This window comes from Melozone crissalis, unplaced genomic scaffold (genome assembly GCF_028551555.1).
Source record: "Melozone crissalis strain CALT ecotype California unplaced genomic scaffold, PUWL_Pcris_2 ptg000019l_1, whole genome shotgun sequence".
Lineage (NCBI taxonomy): Eukaryota > Metazoa > Chordata > Aves > Passeriformes > Passerellidae > Melozone > Melozone crissalis.
In genome coordinates, this window is record NW_026535797.1 from 28,990,343 (window position 1) to 29,017,466 (window position 27,124).

Genomic DNA, 27,124 nt, shown 5'->3' on the forward strand with positions numbered 1-27,124 from the left:
AGATGTTAATGTGCAAGCTGCATATCCCCAAAAAATCATGACCTGGATGCAGGACTTGAAGGTGTACTATGGAAGTTTGCTGATGATAGGAAACTGGACACAATTTCCCCAGTTTCCACAGCAGCTGTGGACACCTCAGGGAGGCAGGGAGGGCTAGGCAGTCACCAGCCATACAAGTTTAACAAAAACAAGTGCTGGGTTCTGCACCTGGCATGGGCCAACCCTGGCTGTGTGTGCAGGCTGGGCAGTGAGGAGCTGGAGAGCAGCCCCGTGGAAAGGGACCTGGGGGCCCTGGTCAGTGGGAAGTTAACCATGAGCCAGCAGGAATCTGTGTCAGGGGAGGTTTAGGCTGGATGTTGGGAAGAGGATTTTCACCCAGAGGGTGGCCAGGCACTGGAACAGAGGAGTGGTCACAGCACCAAGCCAGCCAGAGTTCAATATGTGTTTGGACAATGCTCTCAGGCACACGATGTGATTCTTGGGGCTGTCCTGTGCAGGGCCAGGAGCTGGACTTGATGGTCGTCAGAGGTCCCTTCCAGATGAGGATATTCTACGATTCTAAACCCCTTTACACATTTTAAATTATTGTTCCTGTAGAACTTACAATCTTTCTTTAAAGTCTAGTTCATACAACATTACTGCATTATTGGACATGTCACTGAATTAAATATGACTTCAGAATTCAATTACCATCAATGGGATCATGAAATACGTTATTTTCATCTGCAAAACTTCTGGTGCCTGAAATATTTCCATAATCAAATATTGGTCCTTCCAACAGGGTCACAATATCTATTCGATTAATTTTTGTCAATACAGAAGTTAAGGCATCAGCTGAAAAAAAAAAAGTAAAACACATCAGAAAAAGGTTCAGCATTGCAGAACTGTGTGATCATTTTTCTCAATTACACTCACACTGCATTACTCACAAATTGCTGTCATGTCCCAATGCCTGTGGTTCTAGCAAAGCCCAGCATTTGTCTGAGCAGTCATTCAGCTGCCTACTTATTCAACATACACATCTATTATGAGTCTACGCTTTCTCCAAGTATAATTACATTTCAACACAAAAGGCACAAAGAATAAGGTCAGATAGTTCTTAAAGAACGTATTTACTTACTACTGACACAAAATATTCTTTTACTGGAGTGTAAAGGGAGAGTAAAAATCCTTTTACCATTCTGTTTTGAGGCAGAATATGCAGCCATATAGGTAATAATGCACATAAGGCTATTCATGCAGTACATCATGAAATCTCATTTACAATAATCCTGTTGTGAGAACACAGTAATACTGGAAATCACTTCTACAGGGAAAGAGATCAAAGGAGACTCAAATGGTGTGTAGGAGTTTGTGGATCAGAGAAGGGTAACGAACACCATTCACATCTCACAAAAATCAACCCCTCTTTCAGTTTGAGCAATTCAAGTGAAATGTACAGATGATAAACTCATAATCATCAGCACAGAATCAGTGTCTCCATCACTCCTCATAGGAAGGAGTTTAGTCTTTTCCTATGACCTGCAAATTACTGAGACTACCTAATTTTTCCAGGCAGTCATTTCCATGTTTCACATTCCTTGCTACTGGAAAGTTTTGCCTATTATTGTCTTTACTGGAGCTCAAGTTCATTACATGTTCTATCAATTATGGATGTAGAGAACAGATCATTTCCTTCTGCATATACAGTGAATAAATATGACATATTTCTGACTCCTGGTAAAAATGTACCTGAAACTTCTTTTTTCATTGATGGTTTGTGAAGGACATTCATAATGTTTTCTTCAACTTGGCAACAAATGAAATGGGCTATAACTTATAAACAACAAAAGTAACTACTTGAACTTACTTGTAGCATTTTTCCCATCTCTGCTAACCCATTTTTTTAATAACATGAAGCTTTGAGCAATAAGAGAATTCGGGTTTTCTACTCGGATTTGATTTATTTCATCCACAGAAAAATTCAGTTCTCTTGCCAGTTCTATAAAGACAAAAAAAGGAAGCGAGAAAAGAAAACAAACCCAAAAACACCAAAGAAAGCACAAATCTCTCAATTGTGTTGTCAAGCTTAAAAAAACTAACTTTCATAAAAACTAACATAGGTCACAGAGACATCAACAAAACTCCCTGACACAAACTTTACAGATAACAATGAACATGGCATTATATCCCCACACTTTAATTTCCTAAGACGTCATTTTGAATTTCAATCATCTCTGGGAGCGATTATCACACTTCTACTCAGTAAGCCACTTACACATGATGAAAAAGCCCTCCCTGGAGATTGCCCCATCACTGCTAATTTATAAACTCTGCTAATTTCCTCTGATTGTCATTCCCCTGGGAGCACCCTGTGCAGCCCAGCACTGGTGCTGGGGTCACCTGAGCCCTGGCAGAGCTGGCTGCTGCAGCTGTGGGCACAGGAAGGGCAGCTCTGCCCACCAACACAGGGGGCCAAGGTGGGCAGAGCCTGCAGCAGAGCCCTGCCTGGTTCTGGGCTCCCTGCAACCAGGGCTTGGGGAAAACTGCAATCCAGGGACAGGAGACAGCCCAGGAGCAGCGCTGAGCCCAGGCAGGTAGGGCCTCTCAGCTCCTTGGGAGAACATCCTGAGAGGAAAGCCATTGAGCTATTTTCTCTTTGATTTACTGAAAGATCAAGGAATAATTTCCTATTAGGCATCTTTGCCCAGCAACACATTGCACATTTTGGGAAGCTGTGAATTTGGCAGAGCCTGATCAGTCTTGCTGCATCTTTTAGTAAAAGAATACCTAAACATGCAATAGGAAAGACAGATTTCAATATCAAAGCAGAAAAGCTTACCTGTCCAGCTAAGTCCCAGGTGATCAGCTACAATTGCCATCCTTATATCTGTCCGTTCACATGGACTCTGTGGACCTGTGATTTACAATTTCTCAATTAAAAAGGTTTTGCACAGAAAACCACAATACCGGATAATAGTTTATTATAAATAATAGCTTTAATTGACTAAGTTGACAGTGCTTATATTGTTTACTAGAATGGTTGTGTGACCTAATAACCTACAAAACAAAATTTTTTCACAGCTTTTAGATTTTCACCTGTGTAAAGCCAAAATGTAAAACTACATGATGTTGTGTAATGAGACCAAACATGCTGACAATCTATCTGTTAGACTGTAGACAAGTTGTTCAATTACTGGTGAAAACCACCAAGGCCAGATTATTGTCTATTTTCTCTACTTTGACAGAACAAATATACTGTCACAAAAGACATCTTTCAATTTCTGAGTTACATCAATTTCTGAGTTACATGAATGTCTTTGGCATGCTTCACTAGCTTTCTACAGTACAGAATTTGTTTGAAGGAAGAAAAAAGAGAATAAGACAGCACATACAGATGACAATGACAGAATGAAAACTACAGTTAAGTCACTCCACAGGCAATCACAACAGTTCATGCACTAGGATCAACAAGTTGAAAGTTTTACAAACTAGGCTTGATCTCCACGAGGTGAGCCATGAGAGCTCCAGAAACCTGACTGCCTTCATTCTCACCAGTCCTCTTACTCCTCCTCCTCTCACTGTCGGCCTTTTCACTCTTTGATTTTATAGATGCTGCCTCTGTTCTCATGTCTCTAGCAGACTTCGGTGTAATGGAAGGCAGGTAAACTTGAGTGGCTTCTGATAAGGATGTGTTCCTTGATGTACTGTCTTCTTCATCATCAGAGACCTCTGACTGCATCTTTTTCTCTTCATCAGAAAGACGATCCACAAGCTTTAATGTCTCACCACTAATTCCCTTAAAATATTCAATAGAATGTTTACATACCTCCCTAAGCTGATTTTTCTTTACTTTAACTGTTGTCATGGTGACGGAGGTAGATCTTACCTTTACTGGTAATTTAGAAGGAAGTTGTTTTGGTTTTTCTTTCTCTACCTGCTCTTGTTTTGGCAGGGCTGGAGTTCTTCTAGCTAGATTACTCCTATGTGTGTTTTTTACAGGAATCCTAGACCTTGCTTCTAGACAGGGAGAAGAATTATTTTGCTTTGTTTTGTCGGGCTTACTAGCTTCTTTCGCTTTACTCCCTGTATTGCTTTGGAGATTATTTTGGGAAAAGACTTGTTTTACTGAGCTGGCCTTTACAGGAAGCTTTGATTTTCCTCTAGCTCCTACCAACTCTGTTGACTTTTGCTGCTCTCCGTGTGGCTTTTGCTTATCTCTTACTCTGTGTCCTTGTGTTGTCCCTGTACCTTTTCCTGAAGTGCTTTTCGCTTGATTAGCTTTCTGGAGGGAACATTTCGGTTCCAAATGTTCTTTTAGCACTACATTACAGGTAATATCATCTGTAGGGACAGCAGATGAATCCAAATTGTTGTTGTTATTAAAATTATCTTTTGGAAAATCAGTGTTTTCTGTTTGCCTACAGCTCGTCTGGCTAGAAGCTGAACTCGCAATCACTTCTACAGTTTCATTTTCTAATCCCTCACCACTTGGCATCACAGCTTCTATCTTATCTGTCACTTCTCCAGGGCCATCTTTCTTCAGAGTCATGGTGGAAGCAGAAATTCCCATTTTAATTGGTGTGCGCAATTTGGGATCAACTTTGGAAGCGTTTACTGCTGCCGATGATTTCTCCAGGGAGTTACTACCAAGTGTTTGTTCCATGCAATCTCCACTGGCCTGGATGCCGGGCATATTTTCAACTGCTGTTGTTTCTACTGGTCTCTCTAGGGTTGTTTCTACAGTGCTGTCCCCTGCCTGTGGCTGTGTGATGGCAGTGACTGTACTTTTATCCCCTTCCCCCTTGTCCCCTGACTTCCCTTCAGAAGTATGCTCACCAATCTGAAAAAATTGGAGTCTTTCTTCAACAAAATCCCTCTTGCTCATGTCAATTGCACCACTGCGAGTCATCTCAAACATCTTCCCCTCATGAAATGGGAAGGGGTTGGGCTCGCTAGTTGGCGTACTCTCATCTGTTGGAGTTCTGGCTGGTGTTGTGTCAGGTGTTGTTGCTTGAGATCTGTCTTCCACTGCCAGACCAAATGGCTTAGCCTCATCCTCCCTCGATTTAGTCTCAAACACTTCATCGTCACCTCGGTTATTCGACCACGGGTCAAAATCTAGACTCTTGGTGGCCACAGTTTTGAAGGGTGTTGCGAATTCTTCGTCTACTTTGTAACTGAAATACGAGTCAGGAAATACAGTCCTGTCAGGGTGTCTGCCTTCCAAAGAGAAAAACTGTGCCCCTGACTTCTTATCGCTCTTATCTCCAGCTTTGTCAGAAGATGGACCTTTGGAAGGTGTCTTGTCTTCTTCAGGGCCTACCTTGCCTTCCTCCTCAATGACTTCAAGCTTACTCTGGCTAAAGCAGCGATCAGTCTGCTTTAGAATGCCTTCTGTAGTCCATACGTCCTTTTTGGTTTCAACTGCCGGACCTGCAAGTTTAGAATCACTCTCAGTTAAACCATCATCTTCATCTTGCAAATCATAACCGTCCAGAGAGTCAATCTCTGTCGCATCGGTATCATGGGAGAATTCTGCAGTGGTTGCTATGGAACACTCTGTGACAGACTGGTCATTGTTACTCCCATTTTGCACTACATCATTCTGGGGTGACTCAACCCCATTGTCAAACTCATTGGGTTTCCCAGAAGTGGGATGTCCTAACTCTTTCTGTTTCTCAATCTTTTCAGGGGCTTTGGGTTTTGAGGTCTCTTTGTGGTCATCTTCCAGCTCTTTCAGTTTGAACGTATACTTTTTAAGCGGAACGGGCTGATAGAGGGATTCATCATCACTGGAGTCACTGACATCTGCTCCCGGTGGCACAGGAGAAGGTGGCTGCACTCTGATGACAGGTTCAGCCAGCTGACACTTGTCGTGTTCATCTTGCAAGTTCACTTCAGTCATCTCCATCTCACTCTCAGTCGAATAATGAGGCTTCTTTTCTGATTCACCTTGATCTGCATCCAGTGGTGGAGGAGGAGGGAATTCAATATAGGCAACTCTGTTACCTTTGGGTCTTTTGTTAGAGTCCTTGTTTATGAGATTAGGCAATGTTTTGTCAATCTGTGGTTCCTCAACCTCTGCCTGTTTCACAGATGTTGTCTTAGCCTCTGCTTCCTCCTCTGACTCCTCAGACACCTCAGGTATAGGGCTGGGCTTGCCTGGGATATAAGCTATTAGTGAGTCAGGTGTTTTAGATGTAAACTCGTAACTCACTTCCTCTGAACTCGGTGTTTCTGGTGTTAAAGGGCTTTTACCAGAGCTGTCTATAAAGGACACTTGTTCTAGCGTGTCATCCTCTGGACTACCTTGTGGAGAAGGAGGCTGTTTCTGCTGCCTAGCTGTGTAAAATGTCCCCCTCGTCTCTTGTACCGTCTTACTTTCCTGACTGACAATTTTTTTAATACTACCTTGTTGCACCTCTTTCTCATATTGCTTTCCTACTTGAACAAAACTGACATAAACAGGTAAAGTCTTAATTTCTTTGACTCCCTCAGTGCTCACTAGCGGTGCAACTTTATTCAAGTAATCACAGGCACCGGGGTCAGCTATGTCACTTGAAGGGAATTCCTTTCCTGGGCTACATTCTAAAGAATCTGGTGATTTGCTAGGGGATAGCTCTGTTTCCTCAGCAGGAGGACTTAGACCTATTGAGCTCTGCTGCTTGGTAACCTTTCTGATTTCTGAATGCTTTATTTTTTCATCTTCCACATAATCAATCTGCCTTTCAACTTTCTCCTGAATCACAGCTGATTGGGATACTTTAGCTGAAAGTTCATAGACACCATCAAGCATAGCTCTCTTCTCCTCAACAATTCTGACTGGGATATGGGACACAGCAATTTCTTCTTTCCTCTTGGATATTTTATCAGCCACTTCACCATTACGTTCCCCCTCCCTGACAACAAATTCTCTGTATAAAACCCTTTTTGAGGGGGATTTTACAGTCAGTTCCTTCACTTCTTCCGAATGGATCCCATTTGAGGCCACTTTGTGCTCTGTCACAGTGATAAATTCACTTTTTTGGTCAGTTTTAGATTCAGCATGATCAACATGGTTTTCTTTTACTGTATCTGGAACCAGCACATGTGAAAGCTTTTCCTTCTGTGTTTTATGGTTAGAAGTTCCAGGACTTTCCCACGTCCTATAGATTTTTTTGTCCCAGTGTCCCTTCGCTGTTGAGTCTGAGCCATACGCCAGGTCTTTTGCCCGTGGTTCTGAAATGCATTCTGCCACGCCTTTCCTCATCTCAGTTCTTTGTGCGTCTGAAACACGAGAGTCTTCCACAGCTTTCCCTTTACCTGGAACAAGGTCTTCCTGTATTTTCACCTCTTTCTGCAAAGCTGTGCTCCCATCAATGACCTCTATTTGCTTTGCGTGCTTCTCTCTTGAATAGGACTGATACACTGGTAACTTACTTTCTTGCAATTTTTTAACTGGAATTTTGGACTGACCATCCAGCTTTTTTTCTTCTTGAGTTACGTCCTTACTTCTGGGACTTATACCTTGCTCAAATTTAAGCCTAATGGAACTGAGCTTTGACTGCTTCAGCTGAAATCCAGTCTCAGGCACTCCAGTCTGCTGAGCGCTTCCTTTGTGTTCCATAGTTCGTTTAGAGTCCTCTGCAGGTTGTACATATATCCTTTTTTCAGGACTGCTGGGCAAACTGGATGCTTTCCTTTCATCCACCTTGGGAAAGCACTTCCCATCGTGTGCGTACTGCTTCACCTTACTCCAATCATCCCCAGATGATGGCAATTCAGAGAGCAGAACCTTCTCGGGGCTGCTGCTGGCAGAGCTCTGGCTAGAATGTATTTCCTTGCCATTTTTTTTATGCTGCTTTTTCTCTGGAGACTGTAGCTCATCATTCAACTTCTCTGTTTTATCCCGAAAAAACTGGGATACTTCAGTCAGTTTTTCTTCTGCCTCTTTAACAGTCCTGTCCACCCTGTCTTCATATATCAACTTTTCTCTACCTCTGTCTAATCTGTCCTCAGTAAAGCGCATCCACATTGCATGTTTGTGACTACTAACATCTCCAGTGTAGTGTAACACTGTCACTTTATCATAATGATCCTCCTTAGACATTTTACCTACACCATTTTCAGATACATCTTTATAGATTTTGGAGATAATCTCTTTTTTGGGGGCAGTAGCTACTTTTTCTCTGCATCGTTTATCAGTCCCCTGTAACTCTACACTAAGGGGTAGAGCATGGTCAGTAACTGACTCCTCAGTATCAGAATGAGACACATCTAGCTTTTCTGAAAGAAGCATTTTCTCAGCAAACCTGTAAGACTCCCCTCTTAGTTCTGACAACTCATCATCATGGTATTCTACTGAGTGCTGACTCAAAAGCTTCAGTGTTTTGTAAGAGTCATCAGACATGAGTTGAGCAGAACTAGGGCGACTGTCTTCTTCCTGGGACACGGGAGTGTTAACTCTAGAGGATTCCAGATAAGAAGGAAGTGACTCTTCGGCCGTGAGCTCCTCTTCTTCTTGCTGACCTTGTTCGTCTGAACAAGGAAAAGCATCATGTTTTTCCAACTCTTTTAAGTTAATATCTCCCCGAGGTAAGTCTTTCTGATATACATACATTTCTTTTTCTGGATGCTTTTTTGTTTCTCTAATAATGACTTCAGTAGGTTCAGCCTGATTACCTTGTTCAATATGGACCTCTATTATTCGCTCCAGTTTGGGTTTCATTTTGCTGTCCTTCTCTGCATGTTGTGGTGAAGTTTCAGCAGACTTGCTAACATCGGACGTTACTGATGATTTATGTTCAAACAGACCTGCCAGTTCTTTGGAAGGGTCACGTCCAGACTGAAAGGCTTTCATTATGTCATGAACAGACATTGTTTCCTCAATTCTTTCAGAGGTGCTTTCTGTGCATGGAGGTTTATGATAAACCATCCTAGTTGTTGTAGTGATATGAGTTTCTTCTTTTACTCGGACACCTTTACCAAGGACGCACTTATGGTCGTCCTCTTCACTGCCACTGGCTTTCATTTGAAAAGCTTTAACCTTCTCTTTAATGGACCCAGAAGGTTTTTGCTCCAGCTCCATAAATGTAGGGGAAGGTTTTGAAGCTGGTAGCTCCTCTGCCTTCTGCTCTGGAATATCTTCCGAAGATGGTTCATAGCTGCGGATGACGTGAACTACTTCAGTTCTTGTTTCTGTAATGACAGGAGGGATGGGCACATCATGGAAAAGTGGTTTTGGCCCTGTGCTTTCAGCACTTTGTGGGGCAGAAGGTGTCTTTTCGCTCCTCGTTTCAAAGCCACTGTCAGACAAGGGACTTTTATCTTGATCATGTTGAGAAAAGTCATCTGGAGACTCTAAAATAGTGTCTGTTCCAAAAAAGGAGTCTGCAATTTTACATAACTCCTTTTCCGATGTTGAAGGCCTCATGGAGGCTGGAGGCATTTTAAGTTTATGTTCCTGCAAAGCGATGGCTGGTTTTAAAATGCGCTTTTGTCTCTCTTCACCTTCTTTTTTCCCCTCTTCAAACTTGTACTTTATGTTTGTTAATGAACTGCTACCGATATCATTCGCTAAGTAATCAATAACTTTTGACAAGCTATAATCCTTTTCCGACATGGTTTTAGTTTTAATTTGGACCTTCTCTGGAACAGATATAGGAGGGCTTGTCAAAGCTTGCTGTCTCGCTTCATCAATCTCCTCTGTACTGAACTCTACCCAGTCATCCTCAGACAGGTGTCCTTGATCACTTTTGGGTACTTTAGCCGACCCTTTACTTTCTAAACACACATCCTTTTTCAGAATCTCACTAACTTTTACTAAGTCCTCTTTTACTTTCTCAACAATTTTAAAGGGCTCTTCATCATCAATTCTACCCTCTTTTGGTATGTCAGGTTGGAACGGCTTGTCCTCTGCGACATCTGTCTGCAATATCGCAGTCATTCTTATCAGATCCTCTTTCATTTCAGCAACATCTTTCAGTATCTCCTGACTGGAGGATAAGGAAGATGGTGTGGACAGTTTGAGAGCAGAGGGTGCTAAAAACAAGGATGATTTTATTGGAGATGAAGTTCGAGTAAAGGTAGGCTGCGTGCGTGCCTCTGTAGTCAATGTTTTAATAGGTGACAGTAACGCAGCGGCTGATTTTGTAAGCGAAGACGACTCTGGGAGCTTCTTTAATGCTGGTTCAGACAAAACATTGACTACAGAATATACCGGCACTGTTATTGTTGATGAAGTTACTGATGAGGTAGTTGCAGATATTGACCCAAGGGCTGTGTACAAAGCACCTGCAGGAGGAGTTCTCATTGACTGGAAAGCTGATGGTGCTGAAGACACAAATGACCTGAGTGGAGAAAATGACATTGTTGTAGCTGTTGAAAATACTCTCTCAGCCGTGTCAGCAACTGCGTTAGCAGCACAAGTTGCAGAATGTGCAGCTGCAGAGATCTTGTCTTGAAAAACACCTGCAGCTTTGGATCCGTTTATTAAGTTGGCAGAGGATGGGTATTTCAGAGGTGACACAGACCCATTGAGCAATGGTACATCTGTGTGCCCAGCTACATGTTTTGCTGGCGACGAGAGAGACGAGGCCATCATGACTTTAGTGGATGAAACAGCATCAACTGCTGACTTAGCAGGTGACACCACTGACTTTAGAGGGGACGATAAAAGTGAGGATGCTGATGTGATGACCGATTTAAGTGGCAAGCTCGAAGAGTACATGTTAATGTTGGATTTGGGGGATGCTGGAGGCGTCATGGTTATGGATGATCTCTCCAAGAGAGATCCTGCTGTAGTTACTGGAGATGTCCGAGAGGGGAATGTGGTAGTGGAGGCCAGCCCTTTGAGACTGGCAGCTTCTGTGACTGCGGGAGCTCTGATCAAAGAGCCTGAAGTGACCTGCATGTTGTAGGGAGGCTGCGAGACCACAGTTTTTATTGGCGAAGAGATTGTCCGAAACGATCTAATCGGAGATGCTACATCACTAACAGATTTAACTGAAGACGTGGTAGAAGCTCCTAACGTGGATTTGATTGGAGAAGTAGAAGAAACAGACCATATTGATTTTAATGGGGAAGCTGTAGGAGTGTTAGAGGAAGAGCTTGATAAGGAAGTGAAGCCTGATTTGGTTTGCCCAGGCACTGTAATTGGAGCTGTTGTCCATGACTGATATGGCCGTGTTGAAAAGAATGGCTTGTATGAGTAAGTAGCAGGTAGGGATCTTGTTGCTCCTGCACTCCGTTCAACTGTTTCTTAAATTGTTAAATTAAAATCAAACATAAAAATCAACAAAAATGGTTGAAAAACAGAGAGACCAGAGAAGAAAATTGGTCAGTAAACGTTGTAATATTACAAAAAGCAAGTACAATTGTTTGCGTGAGTTGGGATGGAAGAGGCAAAAGAAGATTTAAAAAAGGAAAGAAAAAAATTAGGAACGAGCCATATACTGATAACTGGTCTGAACCAAAAAGCAACATGAAATGGAAGACGGAAAGCACATAGCAACCAAATCTGCAAACAATGGAGAACAGAAAACACACAAAAGGAATAAGGTAAAAATAAAGCCACATCAAAATTTCTTCTCTTACTTCCTATTGACTTTCTGATGTGCTACTTCTGAAATACTCATATCAGCTTTATTTTGCCTGTTTAGGTATGTCTCTGCTTTGTGCAACTATTAGAATTATCCATTTAATAATTTCTATTGTTGTTCTGTTCAGATTTGATCCTATACAAAAATATAAACTTGCAAAAAATGACATTATGTAGCTAAAATATTTTTTTAAACCGCTTCAGAACTATTTCATGCAGAAACCAAAATTCCTTTAAGTGACAGGCAATTGATGTGCAAACTGTGAAGCAACTGGAATAAATTCAAATCTATATCTTCCATGCACAATTCGGATATGCTTCACACTCACAAAGCCAATAAGAGCAAGAGCTTTTCTGAGTCAATATTTAAAAAAAAAAAAAAAGAAAAAAGAAAGAAAGGAACATATGCATTTGTTTCTCATGCAATATTCCTTTTGTCTGGTAAAAATGAAAGTAAAACTTTTCATGAAATGATTTTAAGAAGCATATGTTGTAAATGAAATGTGGCAAGTATGATGTATGATAGTTGTGAGCAGGCAAAGCAACTGAATCAGTTTTTATTCATGCACAAATGTCATGTCAGAACGAGCACACAGATTAATCCATTTCGTATGGTGTATTAAGCACAAATACATAAACCTTACAAAATTTCACAAGAGGTCATTAAAGAAGAGTACACTTTTTCTACAAGATGTAGTGTCTTGGTACCTTTTGAGGAGATTTCTTGTATCAGCTCAAAGACAGACCTGTTCAACTTTACAGTTCTCAAAAGGTAACATTAGAAAAGCAGTCAAAAGAAAATAGATTATGAAATAAATTCCTAGCAAGGACAAACCTGTTAAATGTTATCATCCCCCAGAACTCTCAGCTTATTCATAGGCATTTAAACAGAATTATCATCAACCATATTTTGCATCACAGGAGGCACTCATGTCAGAAAGTATTTCTGGGAATTGCATCACACAAACATATCCTCTGATACAGCAATAACATTCAGAGAGTTGACACTGAAAGCAACTTTGAGGAATTTTTGTTTTCCTTTAAAGTTGGAATTAGAAATGGAGCTAAAATATGCAAAGAACTTATTCAACATACCTTTCTCTGAAGTTACACTAATAATTTGTCAAATCTGCTTGATCTGTCTTATAGACAGGCAGTAATTCACAGTGAAAGAAACTCAACAAGGCTAAACTGAACTGTTTCAGCACACACTCCTACAGAATAGTGAATATTCAGTGCACCACAGGTCCACATCCTGCAAGGAGAAATGTGCTGGTCCTATAGAAGCCAATCAAAGCCCAGAGGTCAGTGTGGATGGCTGGTGATACTTGATAAAAACATTTATGTTGAAGAGAGCTTGAGTACTAGCCCTGACTGGCACAGACTGAATCAAGAAATGCCCACTTTTTGTACTACAATATTTTAAAGTGGAAATACACTTCTCTCTCCCCACCCGAACAAAAACCCCAAAATGTACTTAATCAAATCAACTATTATGAAGCTATTATAAATACTATTATTTATTATGAAGATTTAATTAGCAGTACCTGCTAACATTCACCAGAAGTTCATAGAGTCTTGAGTTCAAGAAACAAACCCCAAAATGATTCTGAAAAGAACTAATAACTTGTTCAGCAGTTAGTGTTAGGACGTGTCTTCACTGGAACCCCACGGCACCATCACGAGCTGGTCTGTCACAACTGACTAGAGAGGCAAGCAAACCCACAGGCTGCCCCCTCCTCACTCCTCTTTGCCTGTCAAATCACAGATTCAGAGACATTTAAGATGCTGCTTCTGTGCTCCTTTTTGCAGTTGAAGAGCTAAAACAATCTGCCAATTTTTTTGCGAATGAGACTTAATGGACCTTTGGTGAATAAATAAGACCTTTTTTTCCCTCCCAGTGAGGGGGGAAAAATTTATTGTGAATGATATATACAGTCATCAAGCTTCTTTCCAGCAATTTTATTTTCCCCCTCTCTCAGTTCCAATCAAGCCTGTGACAATACCTTAACAGTCCATCAAGATGTCTCAGCAGATCTGAGAGCTTCTTCAGATGTTATATGCTTGGAGTCTTCTTCCCGGCCTGAGAAGTGCAACATATTCTGGAGCACATCTGATCCAAAGAAGCCACAGATCTTATAGGATAATTAAGCAGCAGCCATCCAGTGGGAACTCCCAAGACCCGATGAAGTTTGTCTACAGATTTTATGGAATTATATCAAAGGGTCTGTTGCAGGGTAGCAACTGAGATGTCAAAAGTGGGGGGAAAAAAAGGCAAGAAAAAGCCTGGAAATGGGAAACAATAGCAGTTGACCTTATAGAGGAGAAGTGAGGAAGAAAAGCTAAGCCAAATACATTACTGTATTTAACTGGGGAGGAAAAGAATGCCACAGGTCTGGTCAAGGGGAACACATGTTTAGGAAGAGGCAATGTGTGGTGCCAGGGAATAAAAAGCATCTGCAGGGAACAGAGGAAAAAGGGAAGGAGAGGAGAAAGAAGAGGGAAAATATAAAATATGAGAGACTCTATTTTGGCTAAACATTTAAACATTTAAGCGCTTATCTGAGTGGCTTTCTGCATATTTGTGTAACATCCTGTTCTACAGCATCTTTCTTTAATGCTTCAAAGGGGAGATGAAAAGACTCTTTTTGAAAGCAATTTGCAATCCTCCTACTCTGGAACTACATTGAACTTTTTTAAAACTATTATATTTTTACTTAACTAACACACATAATTTGCCAGTCAGGATTCTTCAAGCTCTCACAACACAAGAGTTCACAGACCATCCAAGAGTTTTGTTTTAGACAGCTTTTTTTTTCCTTTTCTCCTTTTTTTAAATTTTTTTTTCCCCAGAATGACACCAAATACAACGTTTATAGAAAAAATGTCTCTTCTTATGAACAATCACATCTACATGGTTTAGTACTTTGGTAAGAGCAACTCACTCATTCCAGGCTCAGTCAGATAGCTGTAGCGCTTACGTAAAGCAAGGGAGACGAAGTTCTGGCGCCGGTCAGCCTTCTCCGTCTGCAACAAAACACAGCAGCATTTAGGGCTGGGGAACCACTGCCTCCATCTGAACAGAGCAGTCCTCACACCTCAGCAGGATGGGCCGCTTTTCGTGGCACACAACCCCACAGGGGAGAATGGGTGCTTCCATTCAGCTTCAGGATGGCATGCTGAAGCCGAAGTTGGGCGAGCAGGCAGGGAGGGGGCAGAGGCAGCCTCTGCTCCCGGGTGCCGTGAGATGAGTGCCAGGCAGGGAGCACAGAAACCTGCTGTGAGTGACCACCCTTCTGCAGCAAGCAGGGAGGGACTGCAACCCTACTGTGAGCCCTCAGGTTCATTCCTCTGCTCGTCAGGTAGAAGAGCTGAGACAGCAGAAGCAGCTCATTACCCTGCCTTAAAGCATCTCCGTACTGTCTTATTGCATTATCACTTAATAAACTGCTTCACACTACTAGAAATGGTGTGGTTTTGTTCATTCTCTGTAAAATAAACCACTTTTGGCTAGAAACAGGAGGTGAACACAAAAGACTACAGGTAGAGACAAAACATTCATAAGAGTGAGTGACCGATTGAGTATTGCCCCCAGATTAGCTTGTCCCGAAAGCACACACACCACGACGTACAACTGGCTTTAAAGTGAATACATTAAGGACAAAAAAAGGCATGGGAGGGGATTTTTTAATATGCACAAAATGCAAAGATGTGGATTAGAAAGCAGACTCCTCTTGTTAACTAATAAATTGCCTCATAAGTTGCTGAGTTCAGCAGGATAGCTGCTAGTGTGGTGTCTTTAATATTAATAGTCCTTCAGAGATAAACTCAAATATGTGACTAAAAATACAGTTTGTTTAGAAAGAGAACTATCATTATAGCCATATAATAGCTCATTGGGAACAAATTCTGTGGCGGTAAAGTGATGTTTTTGCTATTATTATTTTTTAGCATGTAAGGAATGCTTTGGGTTGCATTGTTTGGGGTTTTTTTTAGCTACTCTAATCAGCAGGTGACAACTGCTATTTATGTGCCACCAGGAACAGAAAAAAACATTGCTGCTAGGTAAATTGGAAACACCTATGTAGTTTCCTTTACAAGATGATCTCATCTCTACCTACCTCTAATGAGTAAAACCCACTCAGTTTTCAGACAATCTAATGTTGGTCTTTCCATGAAACAGTGGGTTTTTAAGCTGCAAATATCTGAGGTTGATTTGAAAATAGATTTGAACACAATATTTAGAAATTGCTCTTGGCTTGTTTGCTTTTTTTTGGAAGAATCCAGTTTATTTACAGAGGTGAGATATTAAAGGCCACTATTGTGGCCTCAGCAGTACCTTTTCTCTTCTCAGAAAAACAAGTTACCATAGCAGTGTCAGTATTACTCCAAGAGGTAAAATATTATCCACTAAACTCCTCTTGATTTTACCAAAATTTGACTACTTCTGATAGTCATAATTATATCCTTTTTCAAAAGAAAATTAGCTAAATTTTAGACTGCTTTTATTCAGTGCTTGGTTTAATTTCATCATTTATAATCATGGAGTTTCCCATATTTGTGCAGCTCTACTGTTTTACAGCAGCCTATCAGAAGCTGAGGATGTGGTTATTTTTCTGTAGGTATCATCTCAACACCACCATTAAAAAATAGTTGTTTGTTTTTTTCTATAACATACTACTTTTCTTCACTAAATCTGAAGGAAATAAAAACAGAAGACAGTGTGTATATTACCTCATCATCTTGATCTGACTCTGTTTCCTTTTGGTCCCAAGATGCATTGCAGAGACAAGGAATATTATAATGGACAGCAGGGAAAAGAATATCAGGATATGAAAAGGACCAAATTGGGAGCACAAAATGCAAGCTGATTTATAAGGCAAAGCAAATCCAAAATGTCAACACAAAAGAAAAGAAAAGAAAAAAATCTTACATCCAATGCAAATAAACACGTGACATTACTGAAAGCATAAACCTATGACTTGCAGGCTGAAGCATGAGCTGTAAACAGAACTGTAAAAATTATAGGAACTTGACACCACAGTAACAAGAGACTTTAAAAGCGTTCTACATACAAGAAACCAATAAAACATACATTTTCAAAGCCTTTGTCATATTCCAAAGCATTCTCATTACTGACAGTTCACAAGGTTTCTTTATGACTAGCAGGAAATTAAAAAAAAAAAAAAAAGAGAGACAAAACTCAAAGGAACAAAAACAAATCCAACCCAACCCTAAGAAAAATGTTTACTTTTCCAAACAAATACCTTTTTATGTGCTGGCAGAGTGATATTCAAGTTGCAAACAGCTGTTTGTGGCAGTCCTTTTGTAGTCTTTGGTTCTTTCAAAAATGATAATCGACCACAGGGCTCCTGGCTGGTGTCTCTTACCTAGAAAAGAAATTTTGCTTCAGCACAGTAATATGTAGTTATTAAGGCATTAATAAGATGTAGTAATAGTAATATAGCAGTAATAGTAATATATAGTAATTCAGAGACCTAGAGGAGGTTTCTGGAACAGTTCTCAGAATTTCTTTCTACAAGGAGCTCTCTAGTGTGTAAAAACTAATAATACCAAGCTGGAGCTCAGCCCGAGGTGCTGAAGGAGAAAATGTGTTACTGTGAAAGAGTTTTAGGTCAGCCTGAAGCTCCCTGATGGCAAATCCACACAAGACAAGGTGCTGAGTGAGTCCAACCTGAGAGTTTCATACCGGGATGTTACCGACAGGCACTGTCTGCCCACTTCATTTCATTCTGCCATGTTTTGCCCTTGCGTTTACCAAAATGCTTAACAACCTCTCCAGCAGGGCAGCTGTGACAAGGCCAAGGAAAGTGAGCACCATTCCTGGCCTTTTAGGGATGAACAGTCTGCACACACCTTCTGCAGGCTGCTCTGAAGTACAGGATGTTACTGGATGCATCTCCTTTGCTTAAACCCTCAGAAATTGTCACCTACTGGGACTCCAATTTGAGATATGGTTTTAGTAAAAGGCTGTCAATCCATATCATGGGTATTCTGCTCCCAGATGTGCCAGTAGTTCTGCTGTGGCTTCAAGCAAAGCACCCTCTCCATGTTATGCACATATTAAAGAACTACAATTACAAATCCCAGATCCCAGGGGCAGGTTAGTCCTGTAGGGCTGAAAAGGGGAAGTGGGACTGTGGGAAGGGAGGAAAGCAACAGGATCGTTTATTTAGTTTGTTTTTCTTTTACCTTGATAGAGAATGGGAGTCTATTTTCTTTGAAAGCATAAAAATTAAAAACAAGCTGCTGTCCTCCTTTAGTCAAAGGGGCCAGATTTCCATAGCAATCAACATAAATAGGTTTTCCTTCAAGAACCTACCAAAGCAAGAACAAAATGTCAATAAAACCTCTTTTAATAGTAGATTAATGCATATAAACATCATGATTTTCCCCAACATAATTCCTGAGTTTAACACAAGTCCCCACCTGGTTATATTCAACAACAAATTAGAATATCACTGTGCACTATGGCAAGGTATTATGAGTACAGGCAGTTTGGAAAACCACGAGCCACCTGATGGCTTTTCTGAAGTACGAGTGCGTAATTTTCTTTGAGAAATAATAAGTTAGTGACTGTGATTTGACCACAAGCCGGTCCTACTCCTGCCTGTGTGCCTGCAGGGCCAATGAGAAGGAATTCCCTCTGTCTGCAGAGCCCAGCCAGGGCTACTTGACAGCAGTGAGGGCAAACCCCACTGCAGACTACACTGGGACACCCACAAGTCCTCATTCTCCTCCAGTCTCATCCTGTTCTGTTCTTCCTTTGAGAATTCTCATGCCACAGCCTTGCTGTGAACCTTTGTTTAACAGGGCTTGTGTGGCTTTTGCAGGAGCTGCTGCTATTTGGAAAACACACTGCCCACCAAGAAGGAGGAAGCCAGCTGCAAGGAATGTACCTCAATGTCTTTGCTCCTGGCAACTTCCTCAAAGTTCTCTTGTTGCTCCAGGGTTTTGTCCACTTTGTCGTCAGTCATGCAGAAGCAGCGCAAATTGGATTCCACAGGGTCATTCATTTTGGCAAATATCACAAACTTTGCCATGTAAGGAACGCATATTAATTCTCTGTAAAGCTGTGTTGCCAGCCCAACAGTCTCTAGTACTTGGTGGCAGTCTGCGAGCCAAAATCTGAGTGGGGAAAAGCAAACCATTCAATCAATCAACTTTTCATTATGCTCCAACAATTCATTAAGGCTTAAAGAGAAACTGTGTCCTGTATCCTTGGTCATTTTGCATGTGTACTGTCCTTGCAAAATTGCCACAGCTGTAATTCTTCTTCTACTCTCAGCACAGCTTTAACCATCCAGAAATGGGAATACCTGGCAATGAAATGCTGACATACCTAGCTAACCCTTTTCAGACTGGTATCTCATAAAACTATCAATCTGCAGGCTCATTTGAAGCCAAAGTGAGGAAATTGAATTTCATGTGACCTTTAATTTCCTGTAATGTGCTGATGCTTCACTATACATCTGAGTTGCTAAAACAAACACATTTATAACATACACATCAAATCACATCTCCATCTCTATTCAGGCTGAACCAAATATGCCCATGGTGAAGTCTCCACAGACAGGTGCTACACTGTTATTTTCTCATTTTATGATTAAGAGTTTGAAGACAAGTATGATAAAAATAATTTATACCTTGTATCAGTCTTTCCTACAATATTTCAGCCCTGATCTATTTAGTTTTCCAGCAATTCTCTCTCTTTTCATAAAAGTTTTTATAGTTGCAATGTCATTTACTGATTGATAAACTCTCTACATTCTATGCCATGAATTTTCTTCACTAGGATTTGTACAAATCCTGGTAAATGCCTCCATTTAGCATGCAAGTCCATCAAGTCCATCAAGATTCATTTGAACTCACCATTTTTTACAAAAGCTATTTTTGTGAGAGCAATTTAATATAATTTTCAACTAAAAAGCCCAAAGCCAGAAGTTAATAACCTTTAAATTTTTAAACAAATGCATTGTTATGATTCCCCCTCCCTTTTTTTTTAACGGGAGGAACATTTTGAGCTTTCTCTCTCTGTTGCCATTTACAGCAAAACCAAAGCCCTGTGTGGCATGGCAGCTTTCAGAGGAACAGGCTGTGTGCCAGCCAGGAGCCGCTGTCCCAGCCAGGGCAGAGCTCTGTGTGTGTGCAGCCCTGGGTGTGTGGGACGCTGATGGGCAGGGACACAGCAGCATCTGGGCCATCACCACTTCATCAGCCTCGTGAGAGGCTTCCAGAAAGCCAGAACACGATCTCCCAACCAGGCAGGGTGCTGGCCAAGGGAAGGCACTCCTGAGGGGCAGCTGGCAGGGTCTGCTCCCATACCTGGCAGAAACATTGGTGGTGAAGGAGACGCAGTCGTTGGAGAACGTCAGCGGCGTGGTGCCCGTGATGTCCTCCCACTGCGCGGGCGACGTGCCTCCTGTGCAAACACACACCAGGCAGGTTTCCTCTCAAACACTAGCCACACACAGACTGCATAAAGAACACCTCTATCTACACACACTGAAAGAGAGCCTAGACATTAATGTTGTCCAGCAGCTGAGCTCCACGTTATCGTGGAGCATCAACAACGCTACATGGCATCACACGTCACACAACAAAAAACAAAGATGTAAGCAAAGAACATACCTACAAGTCAACAGCAACCCCCCCTCTTGATATCAGCTAGGACAGAATTACTTCTGCAAGCTACTTTTACTGACAAGCACATTTAAAAACCAAGACTGAAATTTAACAGGTGTTGGGAGAGTTCTTTTAAAATGGGACCAGATACAAAGCTCATGGAACCAGTGGGAGCCTTGGAAAAAACCTCAGCTGGTTTTGCTCAGGAGAGCTGATCATGCAGGTGTTGTGAGAGTGGGCACAGAGCTGCTGCTGCCACAGAAACCTTGGCAAACAACAGGGTTTTTTCTAACCTGTAATGCTACATAAGAGTCGAAGACTGGGAGTCGTGTCTCCTTTGTACCCGTTGGTCACTCCTTCTCCTGATGGAGGTGGCACAGGAATTGTCATGGTTATTGGCTTATGGAATTTCCTTCTTCTCGGCTCCACAGTGACAATGGGACTGAATGTTGCTTTGTTTCCAAGGATTTTTTTGACAATCTCTTCTGGAACTGGTTGAGCCTGTCAACATGGGGAACATACTTAAACTAGAGCTACAAACTGTTTATAGACATGCAGAATTATTTTCTAAATGATAATTCTATTTTCTTTTTATTTTCTGTAGATTTTTTTTTCCCTCCAGGAAACCTTCTCAAGGTGATTACTAGTGAAATTCATGTTTAGTTTTTATTCAAAAACTCACTCCTGAATTCCTAAATGCTAAATGGTAGAGCTACACTATAAACCTCAGAAGGTTCCCTGCAGTATTTGCTGAGAGTTTTTCAGAGTATGTTTGGTTTTGCTCTTAGTGACATTACATACAATTTCAAAATGCAAAACTAGGCCTATTTTGCACTTGAGAAGTGAGGACTAGACACTGTCTCCTGGAGGTGACAGACAATTCTTACATCTCTGCCAAACACATATTCATGCTCTCGAGGAACACTGCACCCCAACTGACCTCTGTATTCAGTGCTTCCTGTGATTATTAGAAAGAAATACTTGTTTGGGTCAAAATCACAAAGAATGCATGAAGTTACAAAAGACTTACAGGTAAATTTCACATTTTCTACAGTCAAAAATGACAGACATGGTAATGGGAGCTTGCATCCATTTGCCTTTTTAATTTTTTTAAACTTTCAAGGCTGTTTCAATCAGGCTGACCCATGACTTGCTATAATTCAAATTGCAGAGTGCACTGATATGCAGAGACCATGCAGTTACACTGCAGTCCCAGCAGTCACAGCACTGCATACAGAGCTGTCATACTCCCCTCACACTGGAGAGCTCTGGCAAGGCAACTGCATAACCAGAACAGCACAGCTTCCATTTTCTCAAGATTAACCATCTGGAGATGTGAAATATCTTTAACAGAAAAGTTTCAGTGTGAATTTCAAGCACTGAAATTCAAACCAGCATCTCTTTTTCATGACTTGTCATACTATTAAGGGAATTTTAAGTGATAACTAACTGAACTCAAAGATGCCTCCTATTCCTATGGAATATTTCTCCACTTTCTTCTGTGCAGTTAAAGTAGAATTTAAAGCTATATGCTCTTCCCAGATTTCACCCCTAAGAAATGCCAGTGGTGAATGTCCTAAGACACAGCAGATGTACATGGGAGGTTTTTAACTCAAACTATCATCTCTTTTTCATGAGCCCATCAGACCTGTCATACTAAGGGGATTTTTAAGTGATAACTAACTGAACTCAAAGATGCCTCCTATTCCTATGGAACATTTCTCCACTTTCTGTGCAGTTAGCTTAAGTAGAATTTAAGCTATGTGCTCTTCCCAGATTTCACCCCTAAGAAATGCCAGTGGTGAATGTCCTAAGACACAGCAGATGTACATGGGGGGTTTTTGACCCAGTAGCAGCTGGCAAACAGCTGCATGTAATCCCTCCCAAACCCATTCCCATGACAGAGGGCAGCCCAATGACCCTGCTCACAAGCTGTTGCTTCGCCACAGCAGACAGGGACTGCACAGGGGCTGTAGTGTTGATAGCTCCAGGTCTTTGCTTCCCTCTCTCCATTCCTGGGATGCTAAGCAATGATCATGGGGGCGATCCAAGGGCAGCTGGGCTTGTGCCACAGGGAGGAGGACTGTGCACCCGCCGTGCCTGAGGGACACTGAGCGTGCCCTGCAGGCTTGTGCCAACTCAGAGCTCAGGTGTGAAGAAGCCCCACTGGCAGTGAGCAGTGTAAGCTCCTGGAAGCTCTGTGGTTTCCAGTCCCATGCACCCACACAGGTACACTGAGAGAAGCTGAAGCTTTACCTGGAGCCCCACGCGGATCCTCTTGGTGAGAGCCCCCTCGGGGAAGGCGGCCTGCACCCGAGGCACCGTGGTGCTGCTCAGCACGCCGCCCTCGGGCCCGATCTGGTTGCTCTCCTGCTTGATGCGGGAAACCACGGCAAAGTACTGGGGGAAGTCCTTGGTGACGATCCGGCAGATCCGCTTCTTCTCCAGCTCCTCCGCGCTGTCCAGCTCTGCGGGCACAGACAGGTCAAACAATCAGGCTCCCCCAGCTTCATCCCACACACATCTGGGCCTTTGAATAAGCCTTAAAATGCCCAAGAAGGTTGGGAGGTTTATAATTATTTATTTACTACAGCAGTAAAAAATAAGCCATTCAATGCTATCAGTTATCAAGCTTTGGTTTTTTTTCTGTGAACTTTTGTACAAATCTTGATGATCAGGGCCAACAGCAATAGGCAAAAAGACTTGCTAAGATACCTAAATAGTGAGGTATAGAATCCTTTGAACCCCTCAAGGAAATCCCTAGGTGTGACAGTCTCAGTAGCTGCCACAGAACGACAGGTTTGTCACACGGCACAGAAGTCCAAGGAGGGCTGAAGGAGATAGTCAAGCTTCTTCCCTCTCTTGTTTCTATTTGGTCTTTCAGAGCATAGCTCCACATTATTCCCAGCCTCTTTCCCCGTATGGCTCTGACATAAAGCAAACCACAGGAGATCACAGTCAGTCCATGGCCTATCTCCCTTCATGCCCGGTGTGCAATCCAGAGCTTGGTCACCTGAGCCACTTGAGACAGTGGATGCCCAGACTGGCATCCAAAAACCCCAACCAGGCACCAAGCTCCCCATGAAACTGAGGAAGCAAAAGAGCTGTCTCCCAGCACCACCAGTGAACCAAGAGCAAGCTTCCCTTCCCCATCAGCATTCCAGCCATTTGGTTATCTGTCTCAAAATAACTGCAGTGTGCTCCTCAGTTCCTAGAGAACCTTAGATATCCTCAGACACAACTGAAACAGTCAGGTTACCAACCATTAGTGCCCTCAGCCACAATACCAGTTTGTAGGGTCACCAGGGCTCAGAAGGGTGCATAGAGTACCTATTCCTATCAATTAGTTCAGTGTTATTGCAGTTGTTCAGCACATGACATAGTTTTTCCCATATATGCACTGGGGAAAACTCTGATACAACAAAAATGTAATGACTTTTGCAACTATGTGTGTGTGTGTGTGCGTGTATATATATATATATATCTATATTTGCATTGGTGTCCCAAATGCTGTGGTGAAATCCCTGTGATATAAACACCATAAACAAATGCAGATAATTATATAACTGTCATGCATTTCTCCTTGTAACTTGTAGCACTTGGCCTTTTTATCTATTGTAATTGGATTTCACTGCAGCACTCCACAAATTTCAGCACTTATTTTCCTCCTTAAAAAGGAACTTTCTAAGCCAAAATTTGTTCCTCGAAAGATGACCTTTTTATCAGATTCAGCAAGAGAAAGCAGGAAGACCAGAAATAATACTAAGACAAAAGACACTTGTAAAATACTTTTCGTGATTGAGACATTTTCCTCCTCTAAACATGTAAGCTCAATTACAATTCCAAAAGAATTAGAATGCAAATTTGGTAAAATGTCAGTTTTCCATTTTAAAACATTCAGCAGATAGTTTGGATTAATCTCACAGTGTTGCTGTGGATCATATGTATCTACCAGAAGTGGATAATTTCTTATCATAATGTCAGCTTCCATTTACTTTGACTCACAGATTGATATCTGAAGCCCTCCAATGAATTAGTCACTCTGCCTGCAGCCTCTGGAAACAACGGCTTGTGCAGGAGACAAACTGGATTCCTAAATTCCCAGGCAGGTATCATCTTGACTGCTAAATCCTCATCATCTCCTGTTTGTTGCTAGAGAAAAAACCCACTGCAAAATGCTCACAGAGGTGAAGGATAATTAAAATTCTCCTGAAGTGGAAAAATAGTGATTTGTACAAGAACATTTCAAAGTCCTTTGAACCTGGCAGGCACTCTCCTTCAGAGGAGGAGGATGGGAAGATAAGAGTGGCAGAGTAACAGTCAGGCATGGAGAGGAGTTGGACTACATATAGGGAGGTAACGTTTGGATAATACATATGTAAGCTACTGTATGAAGTTGCCCTCTAACAGGGAAAAAAACCCCAAGATGATGAGCAATCAAACCATGTCTCTCACTGCCCTGAGAAATGCAGTGCTAACATGACAGAATTAATGAAACAGGGAAAACTAGTCCTGGGAGAGGTGACATTTCCTAAACACACCTCATGCCTTTTACAGAGGGAGATATCATCATTACTACTTCCCTCAGCTGCTGACACTTCATCCCTGGGCAGAGTGTCTCAATGATAAACCTTGAAGCATTTTTTGGTTAGGTGGTTGGGTTTTGCACGGAAGAGGGTTTTAGCCACAGAGCAGTATGCTGTGCACCCATCATGGAGATAGGGATAGCAGAGCATGGAGAGGCAAAGCAGAAAGGTCAGTGGCAGAACTGGGAAGAATCTCCCACTGCCACTGTCTCCCAGGCTTGTGCTAACAGCCCAAGAACTCCTAGAGCGCCACTCAGCTTTAGTGAGTCAAGAGAAAGGTGCTGTGAATATCATGGGTGCAGAAGTCTTCTCCTGCCACCCATGTGTGGGGTACACTTATCCTGCAATGGTTTGGTGCCTGATTTTCCACAGGAGTGATGGAGGAGACAGGAGATGGACAGAGGGGAAGGAGGCAGGAAAAGAACATCAGCGTGTGGTGCATGCTGCCACATGAACATTAAGGCTCTAGGACTGGAGAAGAGAAACCCAGCCATGTCCTCCAAGGTCAAGAGGAACCTCACACAGGCTGTCTTGGGTCAAGGAAAGCAATCACACCAGTTCTCTCTGGTGAGAGGCAGCTGTGGATCAAGTTCATCCACATCTAATACCTTTCTTTTTTTACTGTCAGATAAGGTAACACAGCGCAAGAATCTTCTGACTCAAAATAGAACAAGACAAGTCACAGAACACCTGGCAGCTTCATGAGCTTCAAGGTGTCTTTGTGTGGATCTGGTTTCCCTTGCCAGGGCCTCAGGAGAATTTTGCTAGCACTGAAAAAGCAAATCTCACCTGACTGAACAGCTCTCTGAGCTGTGCAACCCTGCCCCAGTCCCGGCTGGAGCAGAGCTGACCCTGCCACAGTGCCCAGACTGCAGGCTGGGGTGAGCACAGGGTCCCACCAGATCCCCCCACACAGAGCTGTGCCCACTCAGGAATTGCTGCACTCAAAGCACAGCACGCAGGAGGCAGCTTCCACATGGACAAAAATGCAGGAGGGGGATGGAGGCAGGGAGAGCACATGGAAGGAGAAACTGAGGGCAGGAAGGTGCTGGTAACCAGACCCACCCTCCCAGCCTCAGTGTTTCACACACACAGCCAGACACTCCCAGCGCCACAAGGATGCTTTGCTCTCAAACAAGGCAATGTCCTTTATGGCTGTTTTTGTGTGGTCTTTTACCTCGCCATTCACAGTTTAACAGCAATATGTTTAAAAACTTTTCTTGGAAAGGTGGCAAAAATCACTGCAGTGATTTATGGTGGTATTTTAAACTTGAAGCATAAACAAGGTCACACTCTGGTTTGATCTGTCGATTCAGTTATGTAAAAACTCCTGCTTCCCATCTGAAACCACACTGTGCAGCTGCAAGCTTACTGCAGCCACAAGCATTTGCATTTCTTGGCTCACTCCCTAGTTTGTAAATAACTTTTAAAAGATTAGCTACCTCAGTGTGTGCATTTGTGCCCACAATTTGTCTCCAGGTACCTCTAAAGGGTGAAGGAATGTTAAAAGCAAACAGAAGTTATCTATAAAAGGAGCTTGTCTGAAAACATGATGTATTTACCAATTACAGGGCAGAGAGCTGCTTCCTAAAAAAATAATAAATTCCAAAAATACATATATTTTATTTGATTAGAGTATAAATATATGCAATATGGCCAAGAGCTGTGAATTGCTACCCTTGTGTTTGGAGCCACACTCCTCCTACTCCTAAAAATGCCAAGTTCCCTGTATTTGCCTAAGTACAGCACCCTCCTTAAAATAAAACCTATTTAAGCAGAAACCCGACTGCACCAAAACCATCCAGGCTCTTTACATCACGGTTCGCTGTTCTCTCATGACAATAACCCAAAAGTCCTGCTGTTATTTGATGGTGCACCAGCCCTGGAGCAGTGCCTCCTGCCCGGGATTCTCTGGGGTCTAGGACGAGGTTTCCCAGCAGATGGTGCTGCTCCCAGCACAGAGCAGGCTTTTTGTGACTGAGGCATGTCCTTGCTCTCATCTCTGCATGCAGAATTATTTCCTAAATGATAATTCTATTTTCTTTATATTTTCTGTAGGATTTCCCCCCCCCCCCCCCCCCCCCCCGCCCCAGGGAACCTTCTCAAGGGTGATTATTAGTGAAATTCATGTTTAGTTTTTATTCCACAACTTACTCCCGATTACCTAAATGCTAAATGGTAGAGCCACACTACAAACCTCAGAAAGTTCCCTGCAATATTTGCTGAGAGTTTTTCAGAGCATGTTTGGTTTTGTTCTTAAGGGGGAGAGCAAAGCAGGAACAACCGCACAGAGCAGCAAACTGCACCACTAAAACCTGGCCTGTTAAGAAGC

The 27,124-nt window shown here is 42.2% G+C and overlaps 1 protein-coding gene across 12 annotated transcripts in view; it reads right to left on the reverse strand.

The window, feature by feature from the left end:
• ANK3 (ankyrin 3) overlaps positions 1-27,124 on the reverse strand; it is a 282,760-nt gene that overhangs the window by 23,349 nt on the left and 232,287 nt on the right. For 5 of the 12 annotated variants that reach the window (XM_054276898.1, XM_054276896.1, XM_054276895.1 and 2 more), the window contains exons 28-39: positions 22,463-22,674; positions 20,500-20,707; positions 19,907-20,003; positions 18,481-18,709; positions 17,774-17,899; positions 16,828-16,950; positions 16,295-16,321; positions 14,506-14,587; positions 3,535-11,220; positions 2,822-2,896; positions 1,850-1,981; positions 691-834 (exon numbers count right to left, since the gene is read on the reverse strand). In XM_054276898.1, coding sequence (XP_054132873.1) covers positions 691-834; positions 1,850-1,981; positions 2,822-2,896; positions 3,535-11,220; positions 14,506-14,587; positions 16,295-16,321; positions 16,828-16,950; positions 17,774-17,899; positions 18,481-18,709; positions 19,907-20,003; positions 20,500-20,707; positions 22,463-22,674 — 9,141 coding nt within the window. The remainder of the gene's footprint in view (positions 1-690; positions 835-1,849; positions 1,982-2,821; positions 2,897-3,534; positions 11,221-14,505; positions 14,588-16,294; positions 16,322-16,827; positions 16,951-17,773; positions 17,900-18,480; positions 18,710-19,906; positions 20,004-20,499; positions 20,708-22,462; positions 22,675-27,124) is intronic. The other 7 variants (XM_054276900.1, XM_054276899.1, XM_054276901.1 and 4 more) reach the window with 7 other exon arrangements.